A 20,121-nucleotide genomic window follows, 5' to 3' on the forward strand; every position below is an offset into this window, starting at 1 on the left:
GGAAATTGTATGTGAGAAAACAGAGGAAAGGAAGCAATAATTACATATATCAAAAAAGAAAAAAGGTTACTGCCATGACTTTGAGATTTTCCCTTTTCCTTTTGTAAGGACTCTTTCCACTCATCACTTTCTGAAGACAAACAGAAGGTGGCAATGCAGTCTGTATCAATACAGTCACCTTGTCATTAGCAGCCTCCATAGAGCCATAGAAAAAGTGGCTATGCTAGTAGGAGATAAATCCTGGGAATCCCTAGCAGGGGGACACTGCCACAAGGGTTGGTAGGGCCTCAGGAAGGGCTGGGGGAACACAGCCCTCGGTGCTGGCTTATGCAGCCCTGGTGTTTGGGAGAAGGCAGGAGTTTGCATACATGTAGGGGATCCACTTCTTCTGCAGAACTCTTGAGCATCATTTTATTTAGGGCTACTGCATAGAAATAAAATAGCTTACCTTTATTTGCGCTTGCAATAAAATGAGACAGCAAGATTCTCATCCTGTCTCTGTCTGCTTTTCTCTGTACAAAAGGAACTGGAGGGGCATTTTCCCCTGTTCAGACAACCTGGAACTCATTTTATGTTGAGGCAGTGCTTGGGCAGGCTTGGCAGATTCACAGTGTTTTGAAACAGAGTTTGCATTCTTAAGGCTGCCGGCTGCCCAGAACAGAGCTGAATATTCCACCCTTCTCGTCTGGAACAAAGCTGGGAAGTCCCCAGCTTCGTCCAACCATTGGAAGGAAAACATAAAGAAAGGCCATGAACATCCTATGAATTAAATTACGTATTAATACCTAATTTCTAACCACAGCTATTCATCCACATAGTTCCATGATTTTAGGAGAAGGCACATGGTATAACTGCATTTCATTTACACGACCACTTTACTAGCAGGGAAACTGAGGCAGGGAGCAGTTCATGTTTGTCCAACATATCCATAAAGTTGCAGATTTTGGAGGAAGATCCAGGTCTCTGAAGTCCAAGCCTGCTACTCCAGACACAGTCTAACATGCAAGAAACTTGTGGGACTCACTTCAGTAAGTTACAGTGCCAAGACCTCCACAGTTCTCCCTCAAAATAGACATTTTTAGGAATACCAAATTTAATCTAAAACATCGTTATTAAAACAAATAATATGACTGTCTCCTCCACCCATCCACATCACAAGTTGCAGAAAGCAAATCAGCCCCAGGTATCTGGGGTTATGGACAGATTTCCCTTTGCTGAGTCAGTTAGTTGCACCCCGCAGTACTTTGTGTTTCTGCCTTGCTCTCTAAAACTGCAAATGAATTGGCTGATACAGTACAGGTGCATCTGTTTTTTTTTATAAAGTGTCATAATTTACGGTCTGAAGCCAAAATAAACTGGCATTAACATTACAGTTAAAAAGACTTACCTGATGTATCGTTAGCCTGCAGGGACATACAACAAAGACTTTTCTATATAACCTATATATATATAATACAAAGCTCTAGTAAAATATTTTCCTCATAGTGTCATAGTGTAATTTTCATTTAAATTTAAACTACGTTTAAAATTAAAGTGGTGATCTCCAATGACACATCACCAAGATAGAACAGCCTGAGGCAGGAGTAGCTCCAATAAATTTGGCCTTTTGGGAGAGTTACACCAGAGGACATTTCAAGACAATGTTCCATGTTTGACTGCACTTTGGCTGCACACCTCTGACTTTTCAGCAAGTTTACTGGTGTTTTTAGAAGAGATGGGGGTAATGGCTGTGTCGGGGCTTTGCAAGCCAAACCTTACCTGGAAAAATGAAGCTGACTTATGCTGACAAATATATCATAATTTCAGAATACACACCTATGCAGTTTAATGCATTTTTATTTTTGATTTATTTTTATCTTTATTTTTACTTTTTGGTTAAAATAATTTAATTTAATTTAAAATTTGTTTTATTTACTAATACTGAAAAATTTCAAAAGAAAGGCAAATACGGAACATTAGTTTCCAAAAGTCAAGCTTTTGTTTCAGGAGGGAAGTATGCCTGCCTGGTGTTTGGAACAGACAAAAGAGCACTCTCCTCCCGCTCCAGCCCTCCCATGGACTCACTGTAATGCCTTTATAGTACATTTGATGTGCCCTGACAACCAACCTACATTAGAGAAGTGCTTAGAGATCTTCAAATGAAGAAAAGTTCATAACTAAAAAGCACTTACTGTAATGAAGCCCCTCTGCATGCCACAGCTGATCTCCACTATAAGTGTAATTGCACCGAATGTTGCAGAGTATGTTTTCATTCTTCTTCTGCATATGTTCAATATAATTTTCTGAGTAAAACAAACATCTGTGCACAGTTGTGGAGGTGGGATTTTATACTACTTACAGTGGGTGACCTTCAGTTTTTGGATTTGCCTAGCAGTCTTACAAAACATAAGCGAAGTTACAACCCAACCTCACACTTTGACCTTTTAAAATTTACTTTTAAAAATAGAGGTTATCTTTTGTACTGCGAATTATGCCTTTATCTCTTATAATCCCATAAGTCAGATATCACAGTCCCACTTCAATTATGCTAAACTCTTATGTTAATTTGAAATCATGTAACTTAATTCCTGGCAAAGCAGGCTGGTGATTTTCAAAATGTGGTTAATGAGGCAAAGTACAATCTAGATTCTGCTACTGAGATCATCTGAATCCCTAGGTAGCTGGAGATGACTATGGAGAGGCTCTTCTTTACAAAAGTCTGGGTTAGATGTAAAAAAAAAAATGAATTTTTAAGTGCAGTTAGGGCCTATGAAATTTGAAGTTGAGCATACAAAGAAGTTAAATTAGTTTCACTAGAGCCGTAGAACAACAGTGCCGCTAAACCAATTATGCTTCTGTGCACATACATGCTTAGGTAGTGTCCTCTCTTTTTAAATCACAAATGCAAACCATACCAGATTTTCAAGATGAGAGTCCAGGGACCTGATGTCTATGTCCACAGATGCATGCAAAGCAATGTCATTTTCCCTCTCATTTACAGAAGCCAAAATTTCGCTAATAACTTCTTTCACTCTCCTTCCCCAACTCTAACAATAGCTTTACCTAAGATCAGCTGGTAGATGAAATCTTACAAGACTGTATAGCTTTTTCAATAGTTATGTCCCCTCCATTCCTGAATCTCTATTATTCCCTGATCACATAGGCTGAAAATTTGTCACTTGCAAGTTCAAGGTGAAGGCTAAGTTCTTCAGAGAATTTGTTATTTATTACTATTTATTTGTCTGGATTTAAGAATTCATACAAAACTCATCTATAAATTGGCCTCTATTATTTTTTAGAATCTTAAACTTTTTTTCCTCGTGTTTTGGAAATTATTAGTACATGAGCCACGTTTTTGTCTGTAAATTAGCAATTAATTAACACACATCTAAAACAGACAAGCCACCCAAAAAACATGTAGACATCCAAAGGTTGGTGTACATTACTTTTTATGTACTATCTTCAATGACCTCCCTACAAAGCAAGAGAGTTCATTCAAGGCTTGAGGTGGGATTCAATAGTCACAAGAGCAAAGGATCTAGAGAAAGAGGTCATTTTACTTGCATCAGTTTCCTGCCAGGCTGTTTCCTCATTCTACAACTTGTTATATCACTATGTGTGATGCCCCAAAACACTCCAGAAAACAAAGTATGAGTGTCATCTTTATTTAGGAAAGGCATAGGGATTTCTCCCTAACCATTTTGCAGAGATTTATCCTCCTCCTGGGTCACCCTGGCCACTCCTCCAACAATGCCATGTGCAACTGCAGGCTGCACGAATGACCACACGCATTGGTCAGATAGCAGTTGAGGGGAGGAGATGGAAGAGGAGGAGAGAAGGCACCTTTCCCTGTTATAGCCAAGACTGTGGGACTCTGGACATAACTGCCTCTTGGATGAATCACCAATACCTATCCCACCACATAACACTGCAGTATCCACTACACCCTGGGGTTTGCTGGCTGCTGACAAGGCAATAAGGACACCAAAAAGGGTGACTTCAGTAAGCTTTGGGAGAAAAAACCAGCTGATGGGTTTGCAAGGCAATGGTCATACACCTTCCTTGTAACAGACCGTGGGAGCTGGGCTGATGGTAGGACACTGGCAGACCAAGAGTGGTCACAGCAGCTACAATGAAGTTGCTTCTTAATATAGACATTATAATATCCCACAGTGACCACCCCAACACTTTGCCCTATCACCAAAGATTAAGACTATGTTGAATACTGGGACAATGGAATGCATGCAACATGTGGTAGACTCTCCTGCAAATTAAAACATTAATTTTAATGTATGTGGCAGTTCTCTGAAAGGAGGGTCATATTTGTCATCTCTAGTGCATCAATCAAAACGTGGCAGTGGACAGGGACTTAAGATCAAGGCTTACAAAGATTTACTCTGCTCAGCAGTTGAGCTTCCATGTTATTTTTAGTTTTATGCGTTTGTATTCAAGAGCATCCTTCAATGAAAAACAATCAGGTCTAAAACCAGTACCAGTCTAATGGTATTCAAAAAACCAAACCTTGCAACTGAGAACACTGCAAACATTTTAGAAAATTAGCCAATGCTTCTTTACTAATAAGTGACAGAAAGTAAAAAATACATTCAAAAATAGTTTTGAAAATGATTTCTAAAGCAGGCACACCAAAAAAAGAATAATGCTTCTCTGAATACTTTTTTTCTTAAACCATTAAAAGAACATTAGGTAAGCTAATGCAACAGCAGGCTGCACTACCACTTCCACAGTATAATCCATTACGGTAAAAGCAGCTTTTTCAGGCATTTTAGTGCAATTTATGTTGTTTACAGGTCTTTTTTTGTACATTCTCCTATAATTTAATGTCAATTGATATCACTCTAGCTTATAAAAGCCTCACTAAGTCAAGAAAACTCCACTTAGCAGCAACTTTGTTTCCTTTCAGGGCTAATATCAAAGTAGTTGTTTTGAATACCAAAATGATAAATATCTAATAAAAGCCTGAAGCTATTCTGTGCTATACAGTTGGTGATGTATAATTGAACATTAAGTAATCCAAGTAATAGAAGTCGTAGATCAGCTGTCTTTCCTCCTTAGACAATTCCTTCAAGTATTGCCTCACTACTTCTGCACTTGTTCTCTCGTCAGAGGCATGTCTGTCTTTGAATTTAGGAAACTTCAGCTCGGCTGGAGCACCAACCAGCTGCAAAAAGTAATTGGCATCTTCTTCCAGGGTTTCAAACTTTCCTATAAAATCATAGTTGATGAGGCAGGGATAGCAAAGCTTACTGACTTGCTCCCAATGAATGTCCATTCCTACTGGGCGATGGGAATCTAAGAGATATTGGATAAATTCCCTGAACTTAACTCCTGATCCTGATTTCAATGCCTCTTCATTTGGGTTATGTCTATACTTCTTAATTATTGCCTTCCCAAATACTGGGTGGTAATAGCTGTTTGGGTGTTCAAACTTATCCCTGAAGGCAGATACCAATCTTTCCATAGGATCACGTACAAATATAGCCTTGGTGTATGTATTCAAGCGTGTGTATATCCCTTTTAGGTCATAACTGTCTAGTTTCCTTAGATGCTTTCCATAGTGCACATCGTCATGGGAGATGTTGTGTGCTGAAGCGGCGAGTCCATTGAGCACCATGAGGACTCTTTTCCAATTGGAGCAGCCTACTTTAGGCACTTCACAGTACAGGACCTTGTGCCTGTCCTCCACATAAATTCTTGACACCAGGTGCACGAGGTGGGTTTGAAGCTTCTTTCTGCTGTTGTATTTCTTACAGAAGTCATGCAGGAAGGACCTGCGCTTTTCCTGGGCGCTATCCACATCCTTCCACTTGCCATCCTTGACTAACGTCTTGTTTAAAGGGTGTAGTGCAGGAGGTAAATACACCCCTCTGAGCCAGCTGAGAGGTGACTCACTCATCTTCTGCTGGTCAGAGACTTGGCTCACCAAGGAGGCAGCCACCACACCAAACGGGTCAGCCTTGCCCCGCCAGTGCTTGCTGCCCAAGATGGCCATCTCATGCTTACTGAGGCCAGGAGGAGTGCTCCTGCTCCATGCTGCTCCCCTCGGCATCCCCAGAGTGGGGAGTGTGAAATCCTGCAAACAGGGAAAGGATCAGAGCTTAAAACACAGCAACAGTCCAGACCATTCACATTGCAACAGCAGCAAGGATGGCAGTGCATACTTGTGATGAAGCCACATTTAGTACTACTACAAAGCCTCTCCTGAACCAATTGATCGATATATCTAATTTAGCAACAAGCTGTGCTAATTACTGAAATACATGCTTCTGAAGCTTACCTCTAAGTGCACAGTAGGTCTTCCTGCAAAAATAAATAGCTTATACCACACCTTTTAGGAAACCATAAGAGGTTCACACAGGGAGGCTGATAGTCTTGGTAGGGGCAGCCAGGTGCTTTTCTCAACCAAACACATTTTCCCCCTCGACAGCATTGGTTGAGTTGCACGGCTGCTATCAGCTCTCTGCAGCATACTGGCACAGCCACACTAACAGCTGCTGAATCTGCTTCCAGCACTGTGACTTGGAGCAGGCCCTGTCCCCCAGTGGTAGGGGATAAACCCAGGGCTCCTAAATAGCTGACAGCAGTGGTTTTGAGCTGGGTGTAGTGACAGATGAAATCCCCACTCCAAAAAGCTCCTATTCCTGCCCTCTGTTTGCAACACAGATAGCTGCACCTGAGCTAGGTGCTTTCACAACTAAGGCAAAATTGGTGTCTTTAGAGCTTATTCCATCTTGACGTTTTTAAACTTCAACATCAATTACATCAACTAACTAAACATCAACTAGTGGCCCTGCAAAGAATGTGAAAGGATGAGACTATTCTCCCAGACATCTCTTTTAATGTCCCCATCCAGTGTGCAATCTACAAGCTGCAAAAATGGCAAAGCATGGATCTGTGTTTTGCCGTCAAATTCTTTAGGGTCTTGTATCAGGCAAGTTGATTGAAGAGTTTCTTGCAGTTTAAGCATTGCAGCTTATTCCTGAGTATATTCTCATGTGTCTGCTAAGGCTTGTAGATTTTTTTCTCCTGTCAGTAGGAAAGCCTGCTGCATTGGGACATCTATATAGCTGTCTATTTTCATTACACTTCTGGAGAGGGGGGTTGCTCGTCAATAGTTTTTTAAACATCCTGTTGCAAATACTAGATAGCCAGATGGACACGCATTGGACACACATGCACAGGCTACCTGACTGTTTTCGTAAGTCATGCTTTTTTTGAAAACTATATAAAAAGACTCTTCTGCCATAGGCTGATTAAACATTTACTGGAAAGTTGATTTGTGGACTGGCAGACCATAAGTGTTGGATTTGGGGGGGATGGGAAAGTTCATAGGCCGACTCAAATATGTTAAAAATTCAGAGGAATAATGTAAGAAATGGTAATGCATGGGACACAATTTAAATTCCAGCTTGTAATGAAGCCTAAGGAAAAACAAGCAGTTCCAAGAAAAGTTAGCCTGTCTTGCAGTGTAATAATTTCCAATGATATAAAGAAACCTGGGCAATCAGGCTATTCTGTATTGCTGCAAACCACAGATGATCAGATCTTTGTTTTCACTGAACTGAGTAAAATGGTTTTTGTGTTGGTGAAAGCAAACAAAGGAACAAAGCCATGCAGGACTTGCACATCTGTGAGAGAGGGCGTGTGGATGTCAGTTTTTCTAATGTAATTTGGGTTTTTTTTTAATTCTGTTGTCTAACATTTTATTCTTTAAAACAAACGAAACACAGATTTGTGTATTTCAAAACACAGATATTTATCCCTTCTGCTCTAGGATGGAAAGAATTCAGAAACATAGCTAGCATGTAGTAACAGCATGTAGCAATAGTAGTAAAATGGGATAACTATGAGCCTAATGGGCATTTCAGCATCACAGTGAATGGTGACTTACAAGTGCTACTGCAGAACCAAAGACTTACAAATAAATTAAATGCTCTGACCTTAAAAGGAAAACCTGACACTTAAAAAAGTGAAAATGGAAAATATGAGATACACAGAAACCAACCACACAATAGCAGGCTTAACAGGAGCAGGAATAAAGTTACACTACAATGCTAAAGTAACCAAGTATTGTAAACTCATTGGTGCTGCTCTGTGGAATTTATAATTTAGAAGATAGTCTCCAGTGATACGTGACTGTACTGGTGTCCCCAAATGAAGAGAAAATTAAGGGGGGGGGGGGGGCAGCAGTACCTCATGACTTTGTATGATACGTAATCTGAATTTAGGTGTCTATTTCAAGAGACTTCAGTGTAAAGATGCTTGAACCATCTGAATTTCAAGCCAAAGCCACTAAGATGGCTAGAATGATTAAGGGTCTGGAGCATCTCTCATATGAGAAAGGGCTGAGGGAGCTGGGCCTGTTCACCCTAGAGAAGAGAAGGTTAAGGGGGGGCATCTGTTCAGTATATGTACGCACCTGAAGGGAGGGTGTCAGGAGGATGGGGCCAGACTCTTCTCAGTGGTGGCAGGTGATAGGACAAAAGGCAACAGGTATAAACTAAAACACAGCAAGTTCCACCTGAATATAAGGAAGAACTTTACTGTGAGGGTGATGAGCATTGGAATAGGCTGCCCAGAGAGGATGTGGAGTCCCTTTCACTGGAGATATTCAGGAGCTGTCTGGACACAACCCTGAGTAATGTACTGTAGGTGACCCTGCTTGAGCAGGGAGGTTGGATTAGCTGACCTCCAGCGGCCCCTTCCAACCTCAACCATTCTGTGATTCTGTGATTCTGTTAAATGAGCCTTACATTTCAGAGGAAGTTCAGCATTTTGAATTCAGCCTGCCATCTTGAAGATGCCTTGATTTCACCAAGTCAGGAGGAAAAAGGACAGACTGAAAGGTGTGTGGTCTTGATTTTGTTTCATTTCAGTCTGCCTGGGATGCAGGACTAACCTCAGCGGATAGCCCAAGGAGATGCCAGAGGAAGATTGCACTTCAGTCTCAGGAACTGTGAATTCAGCTGTAGGAAGTACTACTGAAGGATTTTTTATGGGATTAAAGACTTCAGAGAAGGATGAGTAGAACTATTCAGAGAAATCTCAGGTAATACCCTAAAGGAATAACATATGCACAGTGGGAATCACTTGAAAGCAGTTTCCTCCAAGTGAGATGAGGCAAAAGAAGAAAGAGTCTATCAGGGAAAAAAGAAGCCCCAGTCTTAAGGGGGTGAGGGGAAGGAGACCTAGGGGAAAAACAATGACACAAGAAGTTCTGAAGACAAAAAAAATTATCTCAATATGTAAAATACTATTAGTTGCTTCCCCTCTCCATTTCCCCTTCTCAATGAGACACGCATCCCACAGTGAATACAACAGTACTGGTTACTAAATGTCATTGTAAGTTCCACAACGGATGGTGTCCTTGCAGTAAATGCTGGCTGTAACTTTATCTAAGAATGGGAATGGATAGTGGTTATTTTCAAAGGCATAAATGGCTGTTACATTGCCATGGAAGTTTTCCAACTCAAGATAAGAAAAAAAGAGAACAAACCTTCTTATATGTTTGCCTAAGTAACTAGGCTAATAGCTAGTAAAGATGCAATGAAAGATGGGATGAATCAAGCTTTATTTTTTAGGAGAAACGTTTAACTAGAAAGGGTTTTTTGGAAACTAACAAATTGTTGAGTAGATAGTGACATATTACTTGAGCAAAACTGCTTGACAGTCTGGTATATTTAGCTGCTAGCACTCTTAATGTGTATGAGACAGCTGAAAGCCACACACTAAAAGCATTTAAATGTTTTTGTGGTAGTAGGCTTACACAAAGTAAGGTGCCTTCTTTGGCTTCCTCTTGATGCCACTGACCTTTCAATGCCCATTTTATGTTACTTTAAAGATCTGAAAATCTCCATGTTATGTTTATTTATTATTTTTTTTTTCACAGTAAGAACAGGAAAAGAAGAAACTTGCAAAAGCAGTAAACATTTTGCTAAAAAGCCTTGTCCATTGTAGCAGTGTGTGTTAACAGTCCATCCCACAAGCTGCTGGGCACCATTATTTTGGAAAAGACATGAACATACACCAACAGGCAGCATGCAGGTAAAACCTTATCAGTCACTAAATCTGAACCCAGATCTTCCCATGCAAACAGTTCTTACCAAACACTTTGAGCCAAGTGTCCAAGTACAGGGATGGCCATTCATGGCTTTCCAAAGAGCTGCTAATTTTGGGAGCCTGCTGCCTGGCATGGGGAATGAACTCCATGGTCACCTTGGACAGATACAGGGCTGTCCTTGAGACATGCTGACAATCTCTGCAGCAGGTCGTGTACATTTAATCTGAGAATTAAAACCCAGTGAGGTGTTGCACCCTCACCAGTATTTACGCAGAGCGCCCTGTTCTCCATTTGCATTAACACATTTAAAAAAGTAAAGAAATGGCTGTGAGTCAAATATAGAAGAGTATGCATGCCATCTCTTTATCCTTGTAGCTAGGCAGGAACTGAAGACATTTAAAAATTAGCTCAAGTACAAGGGAAAAAGAATTTAAGAGTGTTGGCGTGGTATTTGGCTACTGGCAGGCAACTCAGTGAAGCTGCTGAAACAAAAGGCATTTTTGAGTCATTAACAGGTTTATAGATTTCCTTTTTTTTTTTTTTTTTGACATTTTTATTGCTGGGGATTCCCTGCTGCTCCCCATTCACAAAAGGGTTTCTCCTCACTGTAAAAAGAAGTAGCCAATACTTTCTTTTACACACGCTGAAGCTGTCCTTTCCTTTAACACCTTCACAAGCCACTGGGGTAGAAGAGATTGACTACTGCCAAGAATGGTTAAGACTCAGCCAATTATGCTTTGTGATGGTTTTACAATACACGGGTGGGATCTCATCTAGACAGTCTGCAATTACAGCAACCTGCCATGCAAAAAGATAATGATATATCAGAAATGATGATATTCCAGGGCTGATTTACAAAGATTTAATGGCCTGCAGTGCAGACAGTTGTGTGCTTCCTAAATGCTTTAGTGCTGGATCTTCATTTTTACTAACAAGGATAATAAAATTAAGTAAGCCCAACAGAAAATGTAGGACAAAGAGTAGTGGAGGAAAGCAGTATTCTGTTTTATTCTGCTCTTCTGTGCTGCCAAATATCTACATTGTAAGGACTAGTAATGTATGGTTTGGTTTTCGATATCTAGCTAGTATTTTCTGTCCTCAAACGTGCTTTCTGAAAGAGTCCTCTAAAATGCTTCTTAGAAGCAACTGCATGAATCACCTGGGAGCCTACTGCACTCTGCCTTTTGCTGTGGCTTGCACTTATCTCTTGCAGGATTGAGTACCCTCAGGATCCTCTCCAGCACTATTATACTAAATAACTAATATGGGTGCTCTGCAAACACATGGATAAGCAAACATGATAAAAGCTTAATTTGTTAAGACAACAACAGGTTGATCTTCTATTTTTTTTTATCCAGATGAAATTTATGAAAAATAATTATTTAGAAGGACAGAGCATTTGTATTTTTTGACCAATCCAGGTAGGGGTTCTGCAGTACATACTTAAATAAACTTATTCATGAGAAGCACAGGCCCCCCAGTGATGAAATGACAGGAGTTTGAAATACATACTTGAAGTATATTTTATCTTCCCTTACACCCCAGTCCTTTGGTACTACATGTGTTCAGCAGTGCTAAAGTTCAGCATGAACTGAAGGCATTAGATGCTGTATTTCACAGTATAAATGTAATTCTTTAAATTGCTTCTTATGTGAGGATTGTATTATAATGACCATATAATTTCAAATTTATTAGTTTAACTAGGATCTATCTGTAGAAAACAGACAAAGGCTTTTCAGAGACAAGGTTCATTTTCCAATTCAGTCTCTGATTTGGTATTGATCAGTCTCTTAATTTTGGTATTCAGATGAAGGCACTTTTAATACTGGAGGGCTATAAAACTAACACACTCTTACTTGGATTGTAGATACATGTGAGCCTTTGAAAAGGTAACATATAGTTCCAGCCTAAACCTTATTTGCTTAAAATATTAAGTTATTCACATAATTTGGCACAGTTAGAAGGATTTCTTCAGCAGAGGTCCACGATTATGGCAGATGGCTCAGAACTGATATGTAGTTGAAATACAACAAAAAGTTTGCGTGACTCCTATCTTCAGCAAGCCAGTGAAGCCTGGAGCTATTACCACCTCACTTTAGCTGTAAAACCATGTAGAACTATACTTACACATGTATGTGTAAGTTTTCTTTAGCCTGTCAAAAAGAGTGATTATCCTTAACTTTTTTTTTTTTTTTGTGTGTGTTAGAAGACTATCTGCAAAGCATATTTCAGAAGGGTCAGATTCCTCTACTACTATTCTACATGAGCTAACATATAAATATGCTCACAGCTTTCTCATACCATAGCAGCTGTGTAGTGTAACGTTGGTGAGCTAAACAAACCCCTACAGGAGCTCCCAATGGACAGAATATCCAGGCTGGCCATGAGTAACAGGAAATACTTGCTGATGATGTGCTTCACCTTCTGTGCAGTAGGGATAAACCTCTTGATTCATCACTTGTGCTTAAAAGAGCTACTCCAGAGACAGGTACCACTAACTCCTCACCTCCCTGTGGAGTAATGAATATTTGGCTTATCTAATTTATTCACGGCAAATCATCACTGCTACATTCCTCATAAGCCAGAGCTGACAGATATATTCCTTATGAATGCTGCAAGTTCAGTGGAGGTACTTCTGTCAGAGATACCTTATGGCTGATACACAATTCCGTTATGGAAGAGGAAGAATGAAACAACTGTGCTTTGAACTTTCACCATTCTTTCTGCCCCTAAAGTTCTCAAACCATAAAAAAGCAGCAACCTTCTCTTTCCTCTGGATTAAGATCTAGAAATATTTCGTGTGGAGCCATCAGTCCTGACAAGCAAAACCTTACTGTAACAGACATCACATTTTCCTATAAAATATGTATCCCCAAAACACATGCACTTGTACCACGCATCTCTAAAATTGCTAAACAAGTTAGGGAAAAAACCTATGCTCCTCTCCCTGCCCCCTGCCTTCATCTACAGAAAGCACAAAGCCACCCATGCTAATGAGGCAAGACAGCCTGCATAAGCCACTTCCACAAGCTGATTCGTATGGTCATCAACTTGGATGAAGGAAATTAATCTCTAATTTTACTTGCCAATTCTTGTTCAAATCTGTAATTAACTCCCTCCTGTTTCCGCCTGCACAGTCAAAACATTAGGTTTCTCCAAAACATGCTGAGAATGGGAAGGATAAGAAAGATCAAGGCATGCTTAATAGAAAAAGTATCAATAAAGATGCTATTATTATCGGAAACTAAGTAACACATAAGATTGTATGACATCTTAAAGATTCACCAAGACACCTGCAACTAAGTATTGAAAATAAAAAAAAGCACCCCACCTCCTTATTACTAATAAAGAAGTCATTGTCAAGGACAATCAATGGCAATGATAAATTGGCTGCTGGGTAGTACAATGCTCATGCTGCTTCTCTAGCTTTTGGACAACAGTTTCAAGGCACTGGTTTGTTTCAATTCAAACTTGTAAATGAGCACAGAGACGTTGCAGCCCGGACAGCCTGTGTCTGGGCAGAGCCTACTGCCAGTTTGCATAGAGTGCTTGTCTCTAGATGTGTAGCTAAGGTGCACTGTTAATAGAAGGCAACTTTCAGATCACAGACCACTTAACAGTTGGCAATATTTAGCCCAACCTCCTTCCTATGCAGTCACACTCGTTTTTGGCACAGGTAAACCAGTATATTTAAACAACATTTAATTCTGAGCTCAGTCTTCCTCCTCTGTGTATACTCTGTTAATAAACCTAAATCAGGCACTGCAGTCAGTGGCCATAAATCTTCATCAGCATTCACCCATTTCTATACGGAGCGATGTCAGAGCAAAGCAGCTTAAGCATCCTGAAATTCAAAATGGACTCAAACTAAGCATGCAATACTCATTTTATGAAGAATAATATTTGAAAAAGACTCTTGGGTTCCACTGACTAGTAGGTTTATTATATGCATAGGTATTTTAATCAGAAGCTGACACTTTCAGGTAATTTGTGTATTACATATCGGTCTCTTATTTGGCTTCATTAAATAATGTTAACATGCCTACTTTTTCATAACTTAAAGCACAGAAGCAAGTCAAATAACCTAAAAAGTTCCCTCTATGGACAAATAAAATTCTCAAAATTGTTACTTCCAAGTGCATGGTAATTCATATACAGTCATTTTATGAAGAAGAAAATAGATAATGCCTCTTGCTTTTTACCTATTTTCTGCTCCAAAGACAAGGGATGAAGCCTGAGGCTAGATGACAACATCTTTTTATCCAGAGGTATTAGGGACCATGACTTGGCAGTTGCTGATCAACACCAACCCTGCACAAGGAAAATGTGGTCCCCATTGCCCTATCTGTGTGATATTTCCTCGGAGGGTGATCTACTTGCTGGTAATAAACCCTGAAGGTTAACTAAGGCTGCATGCTGGTACTGAAACCCTGGCTCCCATCCTCCAGGGAGTGCTATAACCACCAAACATCACATGAGCCTCTCTCTCTAGTTCACTTTTACATACAGGAGTGATATAAGATGAATATTACAGGTAGTAGAAACTGTAGGCTTAAATCTGCTTGGGTTCAGGAAGAAAACAAATCTGGACTTCCCTACTTCAGGGAATCACTGATGTAGTTTTCAGAGGCATCCAATACCACGTTAAGAAAACCACCCAGCACACCTGTACTCACATGGTCCAATCTGGCAGGTGTGAACTTCCCCAGTGAGATGGCCATTTGTGGTTTTCCACCACACTGAGATAAGAAATACCTGGGTTGGATCAGTCCTGCCAACACTGGGTCATACCTGTACACAAAGCAACAAGCCTATGAGGCTCAGCTGCCTCCTTTGGGAGGTGTTGAAGGAGCAGAGGACTTGAGTTGAACTTAGGTACTTCACTTTCTTTCCAAGCCTGCCCCCCATGAACTACAATGAAGGTATAATTACTTAAATAGTTGCTTTGCTGATTTACTGAGTAGCCAAATGTGGGGCTTGAATGCCTATTAAGATATTTGGAATAAAACATAGTACAAATCATGTGTTATATAGGGAAACAATGTGATTCTAAGCCCAAAAGGTTTTGAGTCGGGTACTAAATCCTTTCCTCAATTACTTTAAAAGAGTTATTTCAGCTGCAAACATCAAGCTACAAACAAGCTGTTCAACAGTGTTCTTACAAGTGGTAGTCGAGTTTTGGTGGAGTTTCAATCACATTTCCCCACCCACCTCTCCTTAGCTAGCACTTCCAGTTCCTGACCGTAGCCAACTGGCAGCTGTGGGCTGAGCTCTTCTCTTATAACTGCATCAAAGTTGGCTAAAATTGTCTCTGGCTTCAAATGTTACTGCAGCAGGATTGAGAGGGAGATGACCCGGCAGCATGACTAGACAGGTCTCCCTAGGGCACTGGGGCATTTACAACTAGTGAAATGTAAAGATGAAGAAGATAAACAACTGTACTTCTTCACAAACCCCACCATCCCTTTTGAGAAGACAGGCCTGTAATGTAACGCTGTGCTTCTGCATACATGGCAGTATTTCTCGCATTAGTGGCTGTGGTAAGATCCACAGGGAGTTTTTGCTGATAAACAGAATCCATTTCTATCTTGTCTGCAGGTAAACACACTTATCTTCTCACATAAGCAAGACATCTTGCTCTTTTAGAAATATTAAGAAAAGTTTCAAATGAAACTAGGTTCAGCTGAAGAATATAAATGTATATTCAGGCATGAAGAATTCAATTTCCCCCAAATTGCTTTGGAAGAGACAGTAAGATCTCTAGAGGTCTCAAAGCATTTTCCTCTCAATCACAATTAGCATTTAATTCAAATTAGATGACTTTATTGGTAAATAAAAACCAAACAGAAATGTATAATGCACTCTAGATTAGCAAATATCTCAAATCTGTTTGCCTGTATTCATACATTTTAAACTAATTAATGTGTTATATATATTTTTAATTAATACTTGAGAATTGATTGCGTTCATAAATTACTGTAGGATGAAACAGGCAGTGAATTTACAAAGGGGATTATCCACTGCACACTCCCTCCTCACACTGATTTAAAGGCAGCATACCCCATTTTCACTGATAGTGGCTATCTCATATTTATCACAGATAGAAGAAAATACCCTAGTTTATTCTGTAGCAGTGTTTTTGTACAGCTATACAGTGGGTATATATTAATCTGCAAGCAGTGCTACAAATGATCAGTGTGCCACCCAAACACTAACTAGCTCAAGCACCAGCCCCCCTTGAAGCAGAGGAATAATGAGAAAGAATGGTGCCATGGTTAAGGGTAGGTGCACCAGCCAGAACCAGTGTTTGGTTTTGTAACTTTGAGCAACTCCTTTGACCTTCGCACTTCATTTTCCTATGTCTGCAAAACAAGGAAAGATGATAATTGCCTACCCCATGCGAATATTGTGATGCCTAGGTTCTGATTAACACTGGTAGAAAACCCTTGCCATTTTACAGAATAAGAAGGGTGTTGTGGCTTAAGCCCAGTTGGCAACCCAGAAAAAAACCACGCAGCCCACTCGCTCACTCCCCCCACTTCCACCCCCACTACCGCTCCCGGAGGGATGGGGAGGAGAATCGAAATAATGTAACTCCCACAGGTTGAGATAAGAACAGCCCAGTAACTAAGGTGTAACACAGATCACTGCTGCTACCACCAATGATAACAATGATAAGGGAAGTAACAAGGGGAGAGAATACAACCACTCACAACCTGCCAGCTGATACCCAGCCAGACCGAGCAGTGATCTAACCCTTCCGGGTAACTGCCCCCAGTTTATATACTGGGCATGACGTGCTGTGGTATGGAATACCTCTTTGGCTAGTTTGGGTCAGGTGTCCTGTCTCTGCTTCCTCCCAGCTTCTCCTCCTCCCTGGCAGAGCATGAGGCTCAGAAAGTCCTTGGTCAGACTAAACATTACTGGGCATCAACTAAAACCGTTGGTGTTATCAGTGCCGTTCCCAGGCCGAAAGTCAAAAACACAGCACTGCACCAGCTACTAAGAAGGAGAAAAATGGCTGCTGCTGCTGAACCCAGGATAAAGGAACACTCGGAAATCTGAAAATCAGGATTGCAACCCAGATTCTCAGCCCCTACTGCCTTTCATTGCTCGAACATCACACTATTTCTTTTAATACTTGAGCATCCGGTCTGTTGAATTCTACAGTGTTTAGGTTTGGGCTTTTTTTTTTTTTTTTTTTTTTCACAAGAAGAATCATTATTCATAAAGCTGAAGATATTTTTACCTTCACACACTGCATGTATGTTCCTGTCTATACAGCCTGAGAAATGGTTTCCTTCCAAAGGTTACTGAAAAGGTTCTCAAACAGAAGTGCTATTCTTATTTTAATTCATCTCAAGCCTCTATTACAATTACTGCTTTGGATTTCTGTATCACTTACTACTTCAGTGGTTTACAAGCAATTATAGACTAAGTTTTCCAGAGTCTCTTGGAAGGAGCATTTCCTACCCTGCTTAACAGAGAGAAATGGAGCATCGGGGAGCATGAGATCCTGGTCTACAACATGCTGAACACCCACCTCCATTAAGTGCAGAAAGGAGGCTGCTCTGCTGGTAATCTGGCCTTGTAGCTTAGTGAGGCTTGTGTAGTAGGAGATGCAAAAAGAGGGACAGAAGTACACGGAGTGGTGAAGGGAGTGTATGCAATAAAGTAGATAGCACATGCTTAACCTGTGCTATGGGTGGAGAGCTGGAAACAGGCTCTGCTGTGCATACATGTGGCTGTTGTACAAAAACTGGACAATATCAATTTAAACACTGTTGAACATGAGGGGAGACAAGAGGTGGCCAAGAAGGTAAAGGCTAAGTAACTGCTCAGTGCTACTCAAACTAGCAGCACTTAGAAGCTGGCATACATTGATTAAACTTCCCCTGGCTAGGTGATGTGAGAGGGTGAAGGGGACAGAGGAGACTACTGAAGTAAACTACAGCAATGCACAAGGAAAACCAGAGAGTTTGGGCTGAACTGCCTATTTTTTGCATATATTAGTATAGGTTTATTATACAATGTGAGTACTTCAAGCATCCTTCAGGTCATAAGTCATTCCAGAACATGGTCTGTTTAACAAACTTACATTGTCATTTAAATAGATGTTTGAGTATTCTTTCACTTTTTTACTTTGGCAGGTGTGCACATGCTGACAGTACATCAGAGTTATTTCTGGTCCAAACCTACCTCTAGCAAGTACATTCCTTCATTACAGTTCTTTCTGTGTTACTGTTCCCTCAACCTTATGTGCAGAAAGGGAAATGCTCCCTGACAGATGTTAAAAGACTAAAAAAGAGATGTATATGCCACAGCAAGAGAGTCTGCCTTGAGGAAAGAGCTCCTCAGGGACAGAACAGTAAGGCAGATGTTGTGGAGTGCTATCACCAGCATCCTGACCCAACTGGCAGATTCGCTGTGGAAGGGACAGGCTCAAGTCTGAGCTGAAACACAGCTGGGATTTTAAACCAGCAGTCTGACTGTGCAAGCAACTTTTAAATGCAAGTATTCTTGTTAGTCCTTCAGAAATTCAGAGAGGCACTAGGCAAAACCACACGTAAGACCACAATACAGACAAATCTGAGTGGTAAAGATGAAACAAAAAGGATTGCTTCAGACACATTTTGATTGGTGGTCTGTAACATGTTTTATAGTCAAGAGTACTAAGCAGTTAGAAGCACAAAGTTCTTGTTTCCTTGCTTTTTCCTTAGCAGTACTTAACATGCTACAGCTACTCACACTGTACGTTGATTCCAGTATTTACCCGGAAGTTGCAAAGGTCGTTAAAAACAGGTATTGAAAAGCAGAGTGCATAGCATTTCTGGATGCCTTTGCTCAGGTAGAGTGGTAAATGACTGGTGCTGTTAAATAAACATGCATACCTATATACATAAATGATAAGGTGCTTAAGAAAACACAGCAAATGCCTTACGATCAAAAAAAAAGAAGAGCTAGTCAAGATGGTAACTATAGTCAAAGGTTTCTGGAAGTAGATGCTACCTTAGTATTTTATCTGTGTCATATTTCACCAAACTTTGCTTAGGCTCTAGAAAGAGCTAAGCCTCATGAAGAAACAGCAGCGGTCTTGAAGATGTGAGAGGTTCCAGATACCCACAGATAGTGAGGGTTTACCTAGCAGGAAATCACTAGGAAAGCAGCTTTACCGTATCCCCTTCCCCTCTCTGTTTCACTCATCTCTCAACAAGACATTTCCTGCTATTTGCCCCCTTGCACTCCTACTCTTGTCAAGCTGTAACATCATTCATCTTCTGCAGAGCCACTTCTCCCTTCACTTAAGTTTCTGGCAGCCAGTTTAACTCAGTGTTGTTGCACTGACTTAAAGGGGACTACAGGATCCTAAGCCAGATACGTATCTTATCCTGCATATAAAATTTCAAGTTCAAGTATTGAAAATAAACTGAACCCTTCTATGCAAGATATTCCATTAGGATCAACCCCAGTTCAAATCTTTTTATTGAAGTAGTATTACTACAAATCAAATACGCAGTGCCTCTGCAACTGTGCCCTAAATTATAGACTTGAAAATGAAATTGATTTCTAATTTGAAATGTTTTTCCATTTCTTGGAAGTCCCAAGGAACTTGTATGGAATGGAGCATCACCAGCTTCTCTAGTATTCATTTAGAAGTGAATGTCTACCATTTGTCACCAACTTTTTACAGCTTTATTTAGATACACACTCCATGTACCAAGACAGTGCCATTTTCCTGCAAAGTGAGATGTTCTTAAGTCAACTGCAGAGAGGCAGAACAGGCGAGCAATTCAAGAAGGCAAGCCAGCGGCATGGAAAAAGTGACAGGAAAAGACCAAGACTGGATACACAAGGTATGGCCCTTAATTCACCTTTAGCAGCTGTGACAAATGCCCTTTTTATCACAATGCACTCATCCTCAGAAAAGGGCAATGTCATCCAAAGAGCTGATTTTGGCACACAGAAAATATGCTGAATTATGTCTCCAATCAGCCATACACTTTCCTTTCAAGGTAGCCTCAAGTTGTGTTTTAAAAATACAACTGCCCCCCCTTCTGGCCAAC

The 20,121-nt window shown here is 40.5% G+C and overlaps 1 protein-coding gene across 4 annotated transcripts in view; it reads right to left on the reverse strand.

The window, feature by feature from the left end:
* Window positions 1–1,142: 1,142 nt before the first annotated feature.
* Window positions 1,143–20,121, reverse strand: part of CHST9 (carbohydrate sulfotransferase 9) — a 90,186-nt gene continuing 71,207 nt past the window's right edge. For all 4 annotated transcript variants that reach the window (XM_065668168.1, XM_065668171.1, XM_065668169.1 and 1 more), the window contains exon 6: window positions 1,143–6,070. In XM_065668168.1, the coding sequence (XP_065524240.1) occupies window positions 4,973–6,070 (1,098 nt within the window). In that variant the 3' untranslated portion in view covers window positions 1,143–4,972. The remainder of the gene's footprint in view (window positions 6,071–20,121) is intronic.

This window comes from Lathamus discolor, chromosome 2 (assembly GCF_037157495.1).
Source record: "Lathamus discolor isolate bLatDis1 chromosome 2, bLatDis1.hap1, whole genome shotgun sequence".
Taxonomy (NCBI): domain Eukaryota; kingdom Metazoa; phylum Chordata; class Aves; order Psittaciformes; family Psittacidae; genus Lathamus; species Lathamus discolor.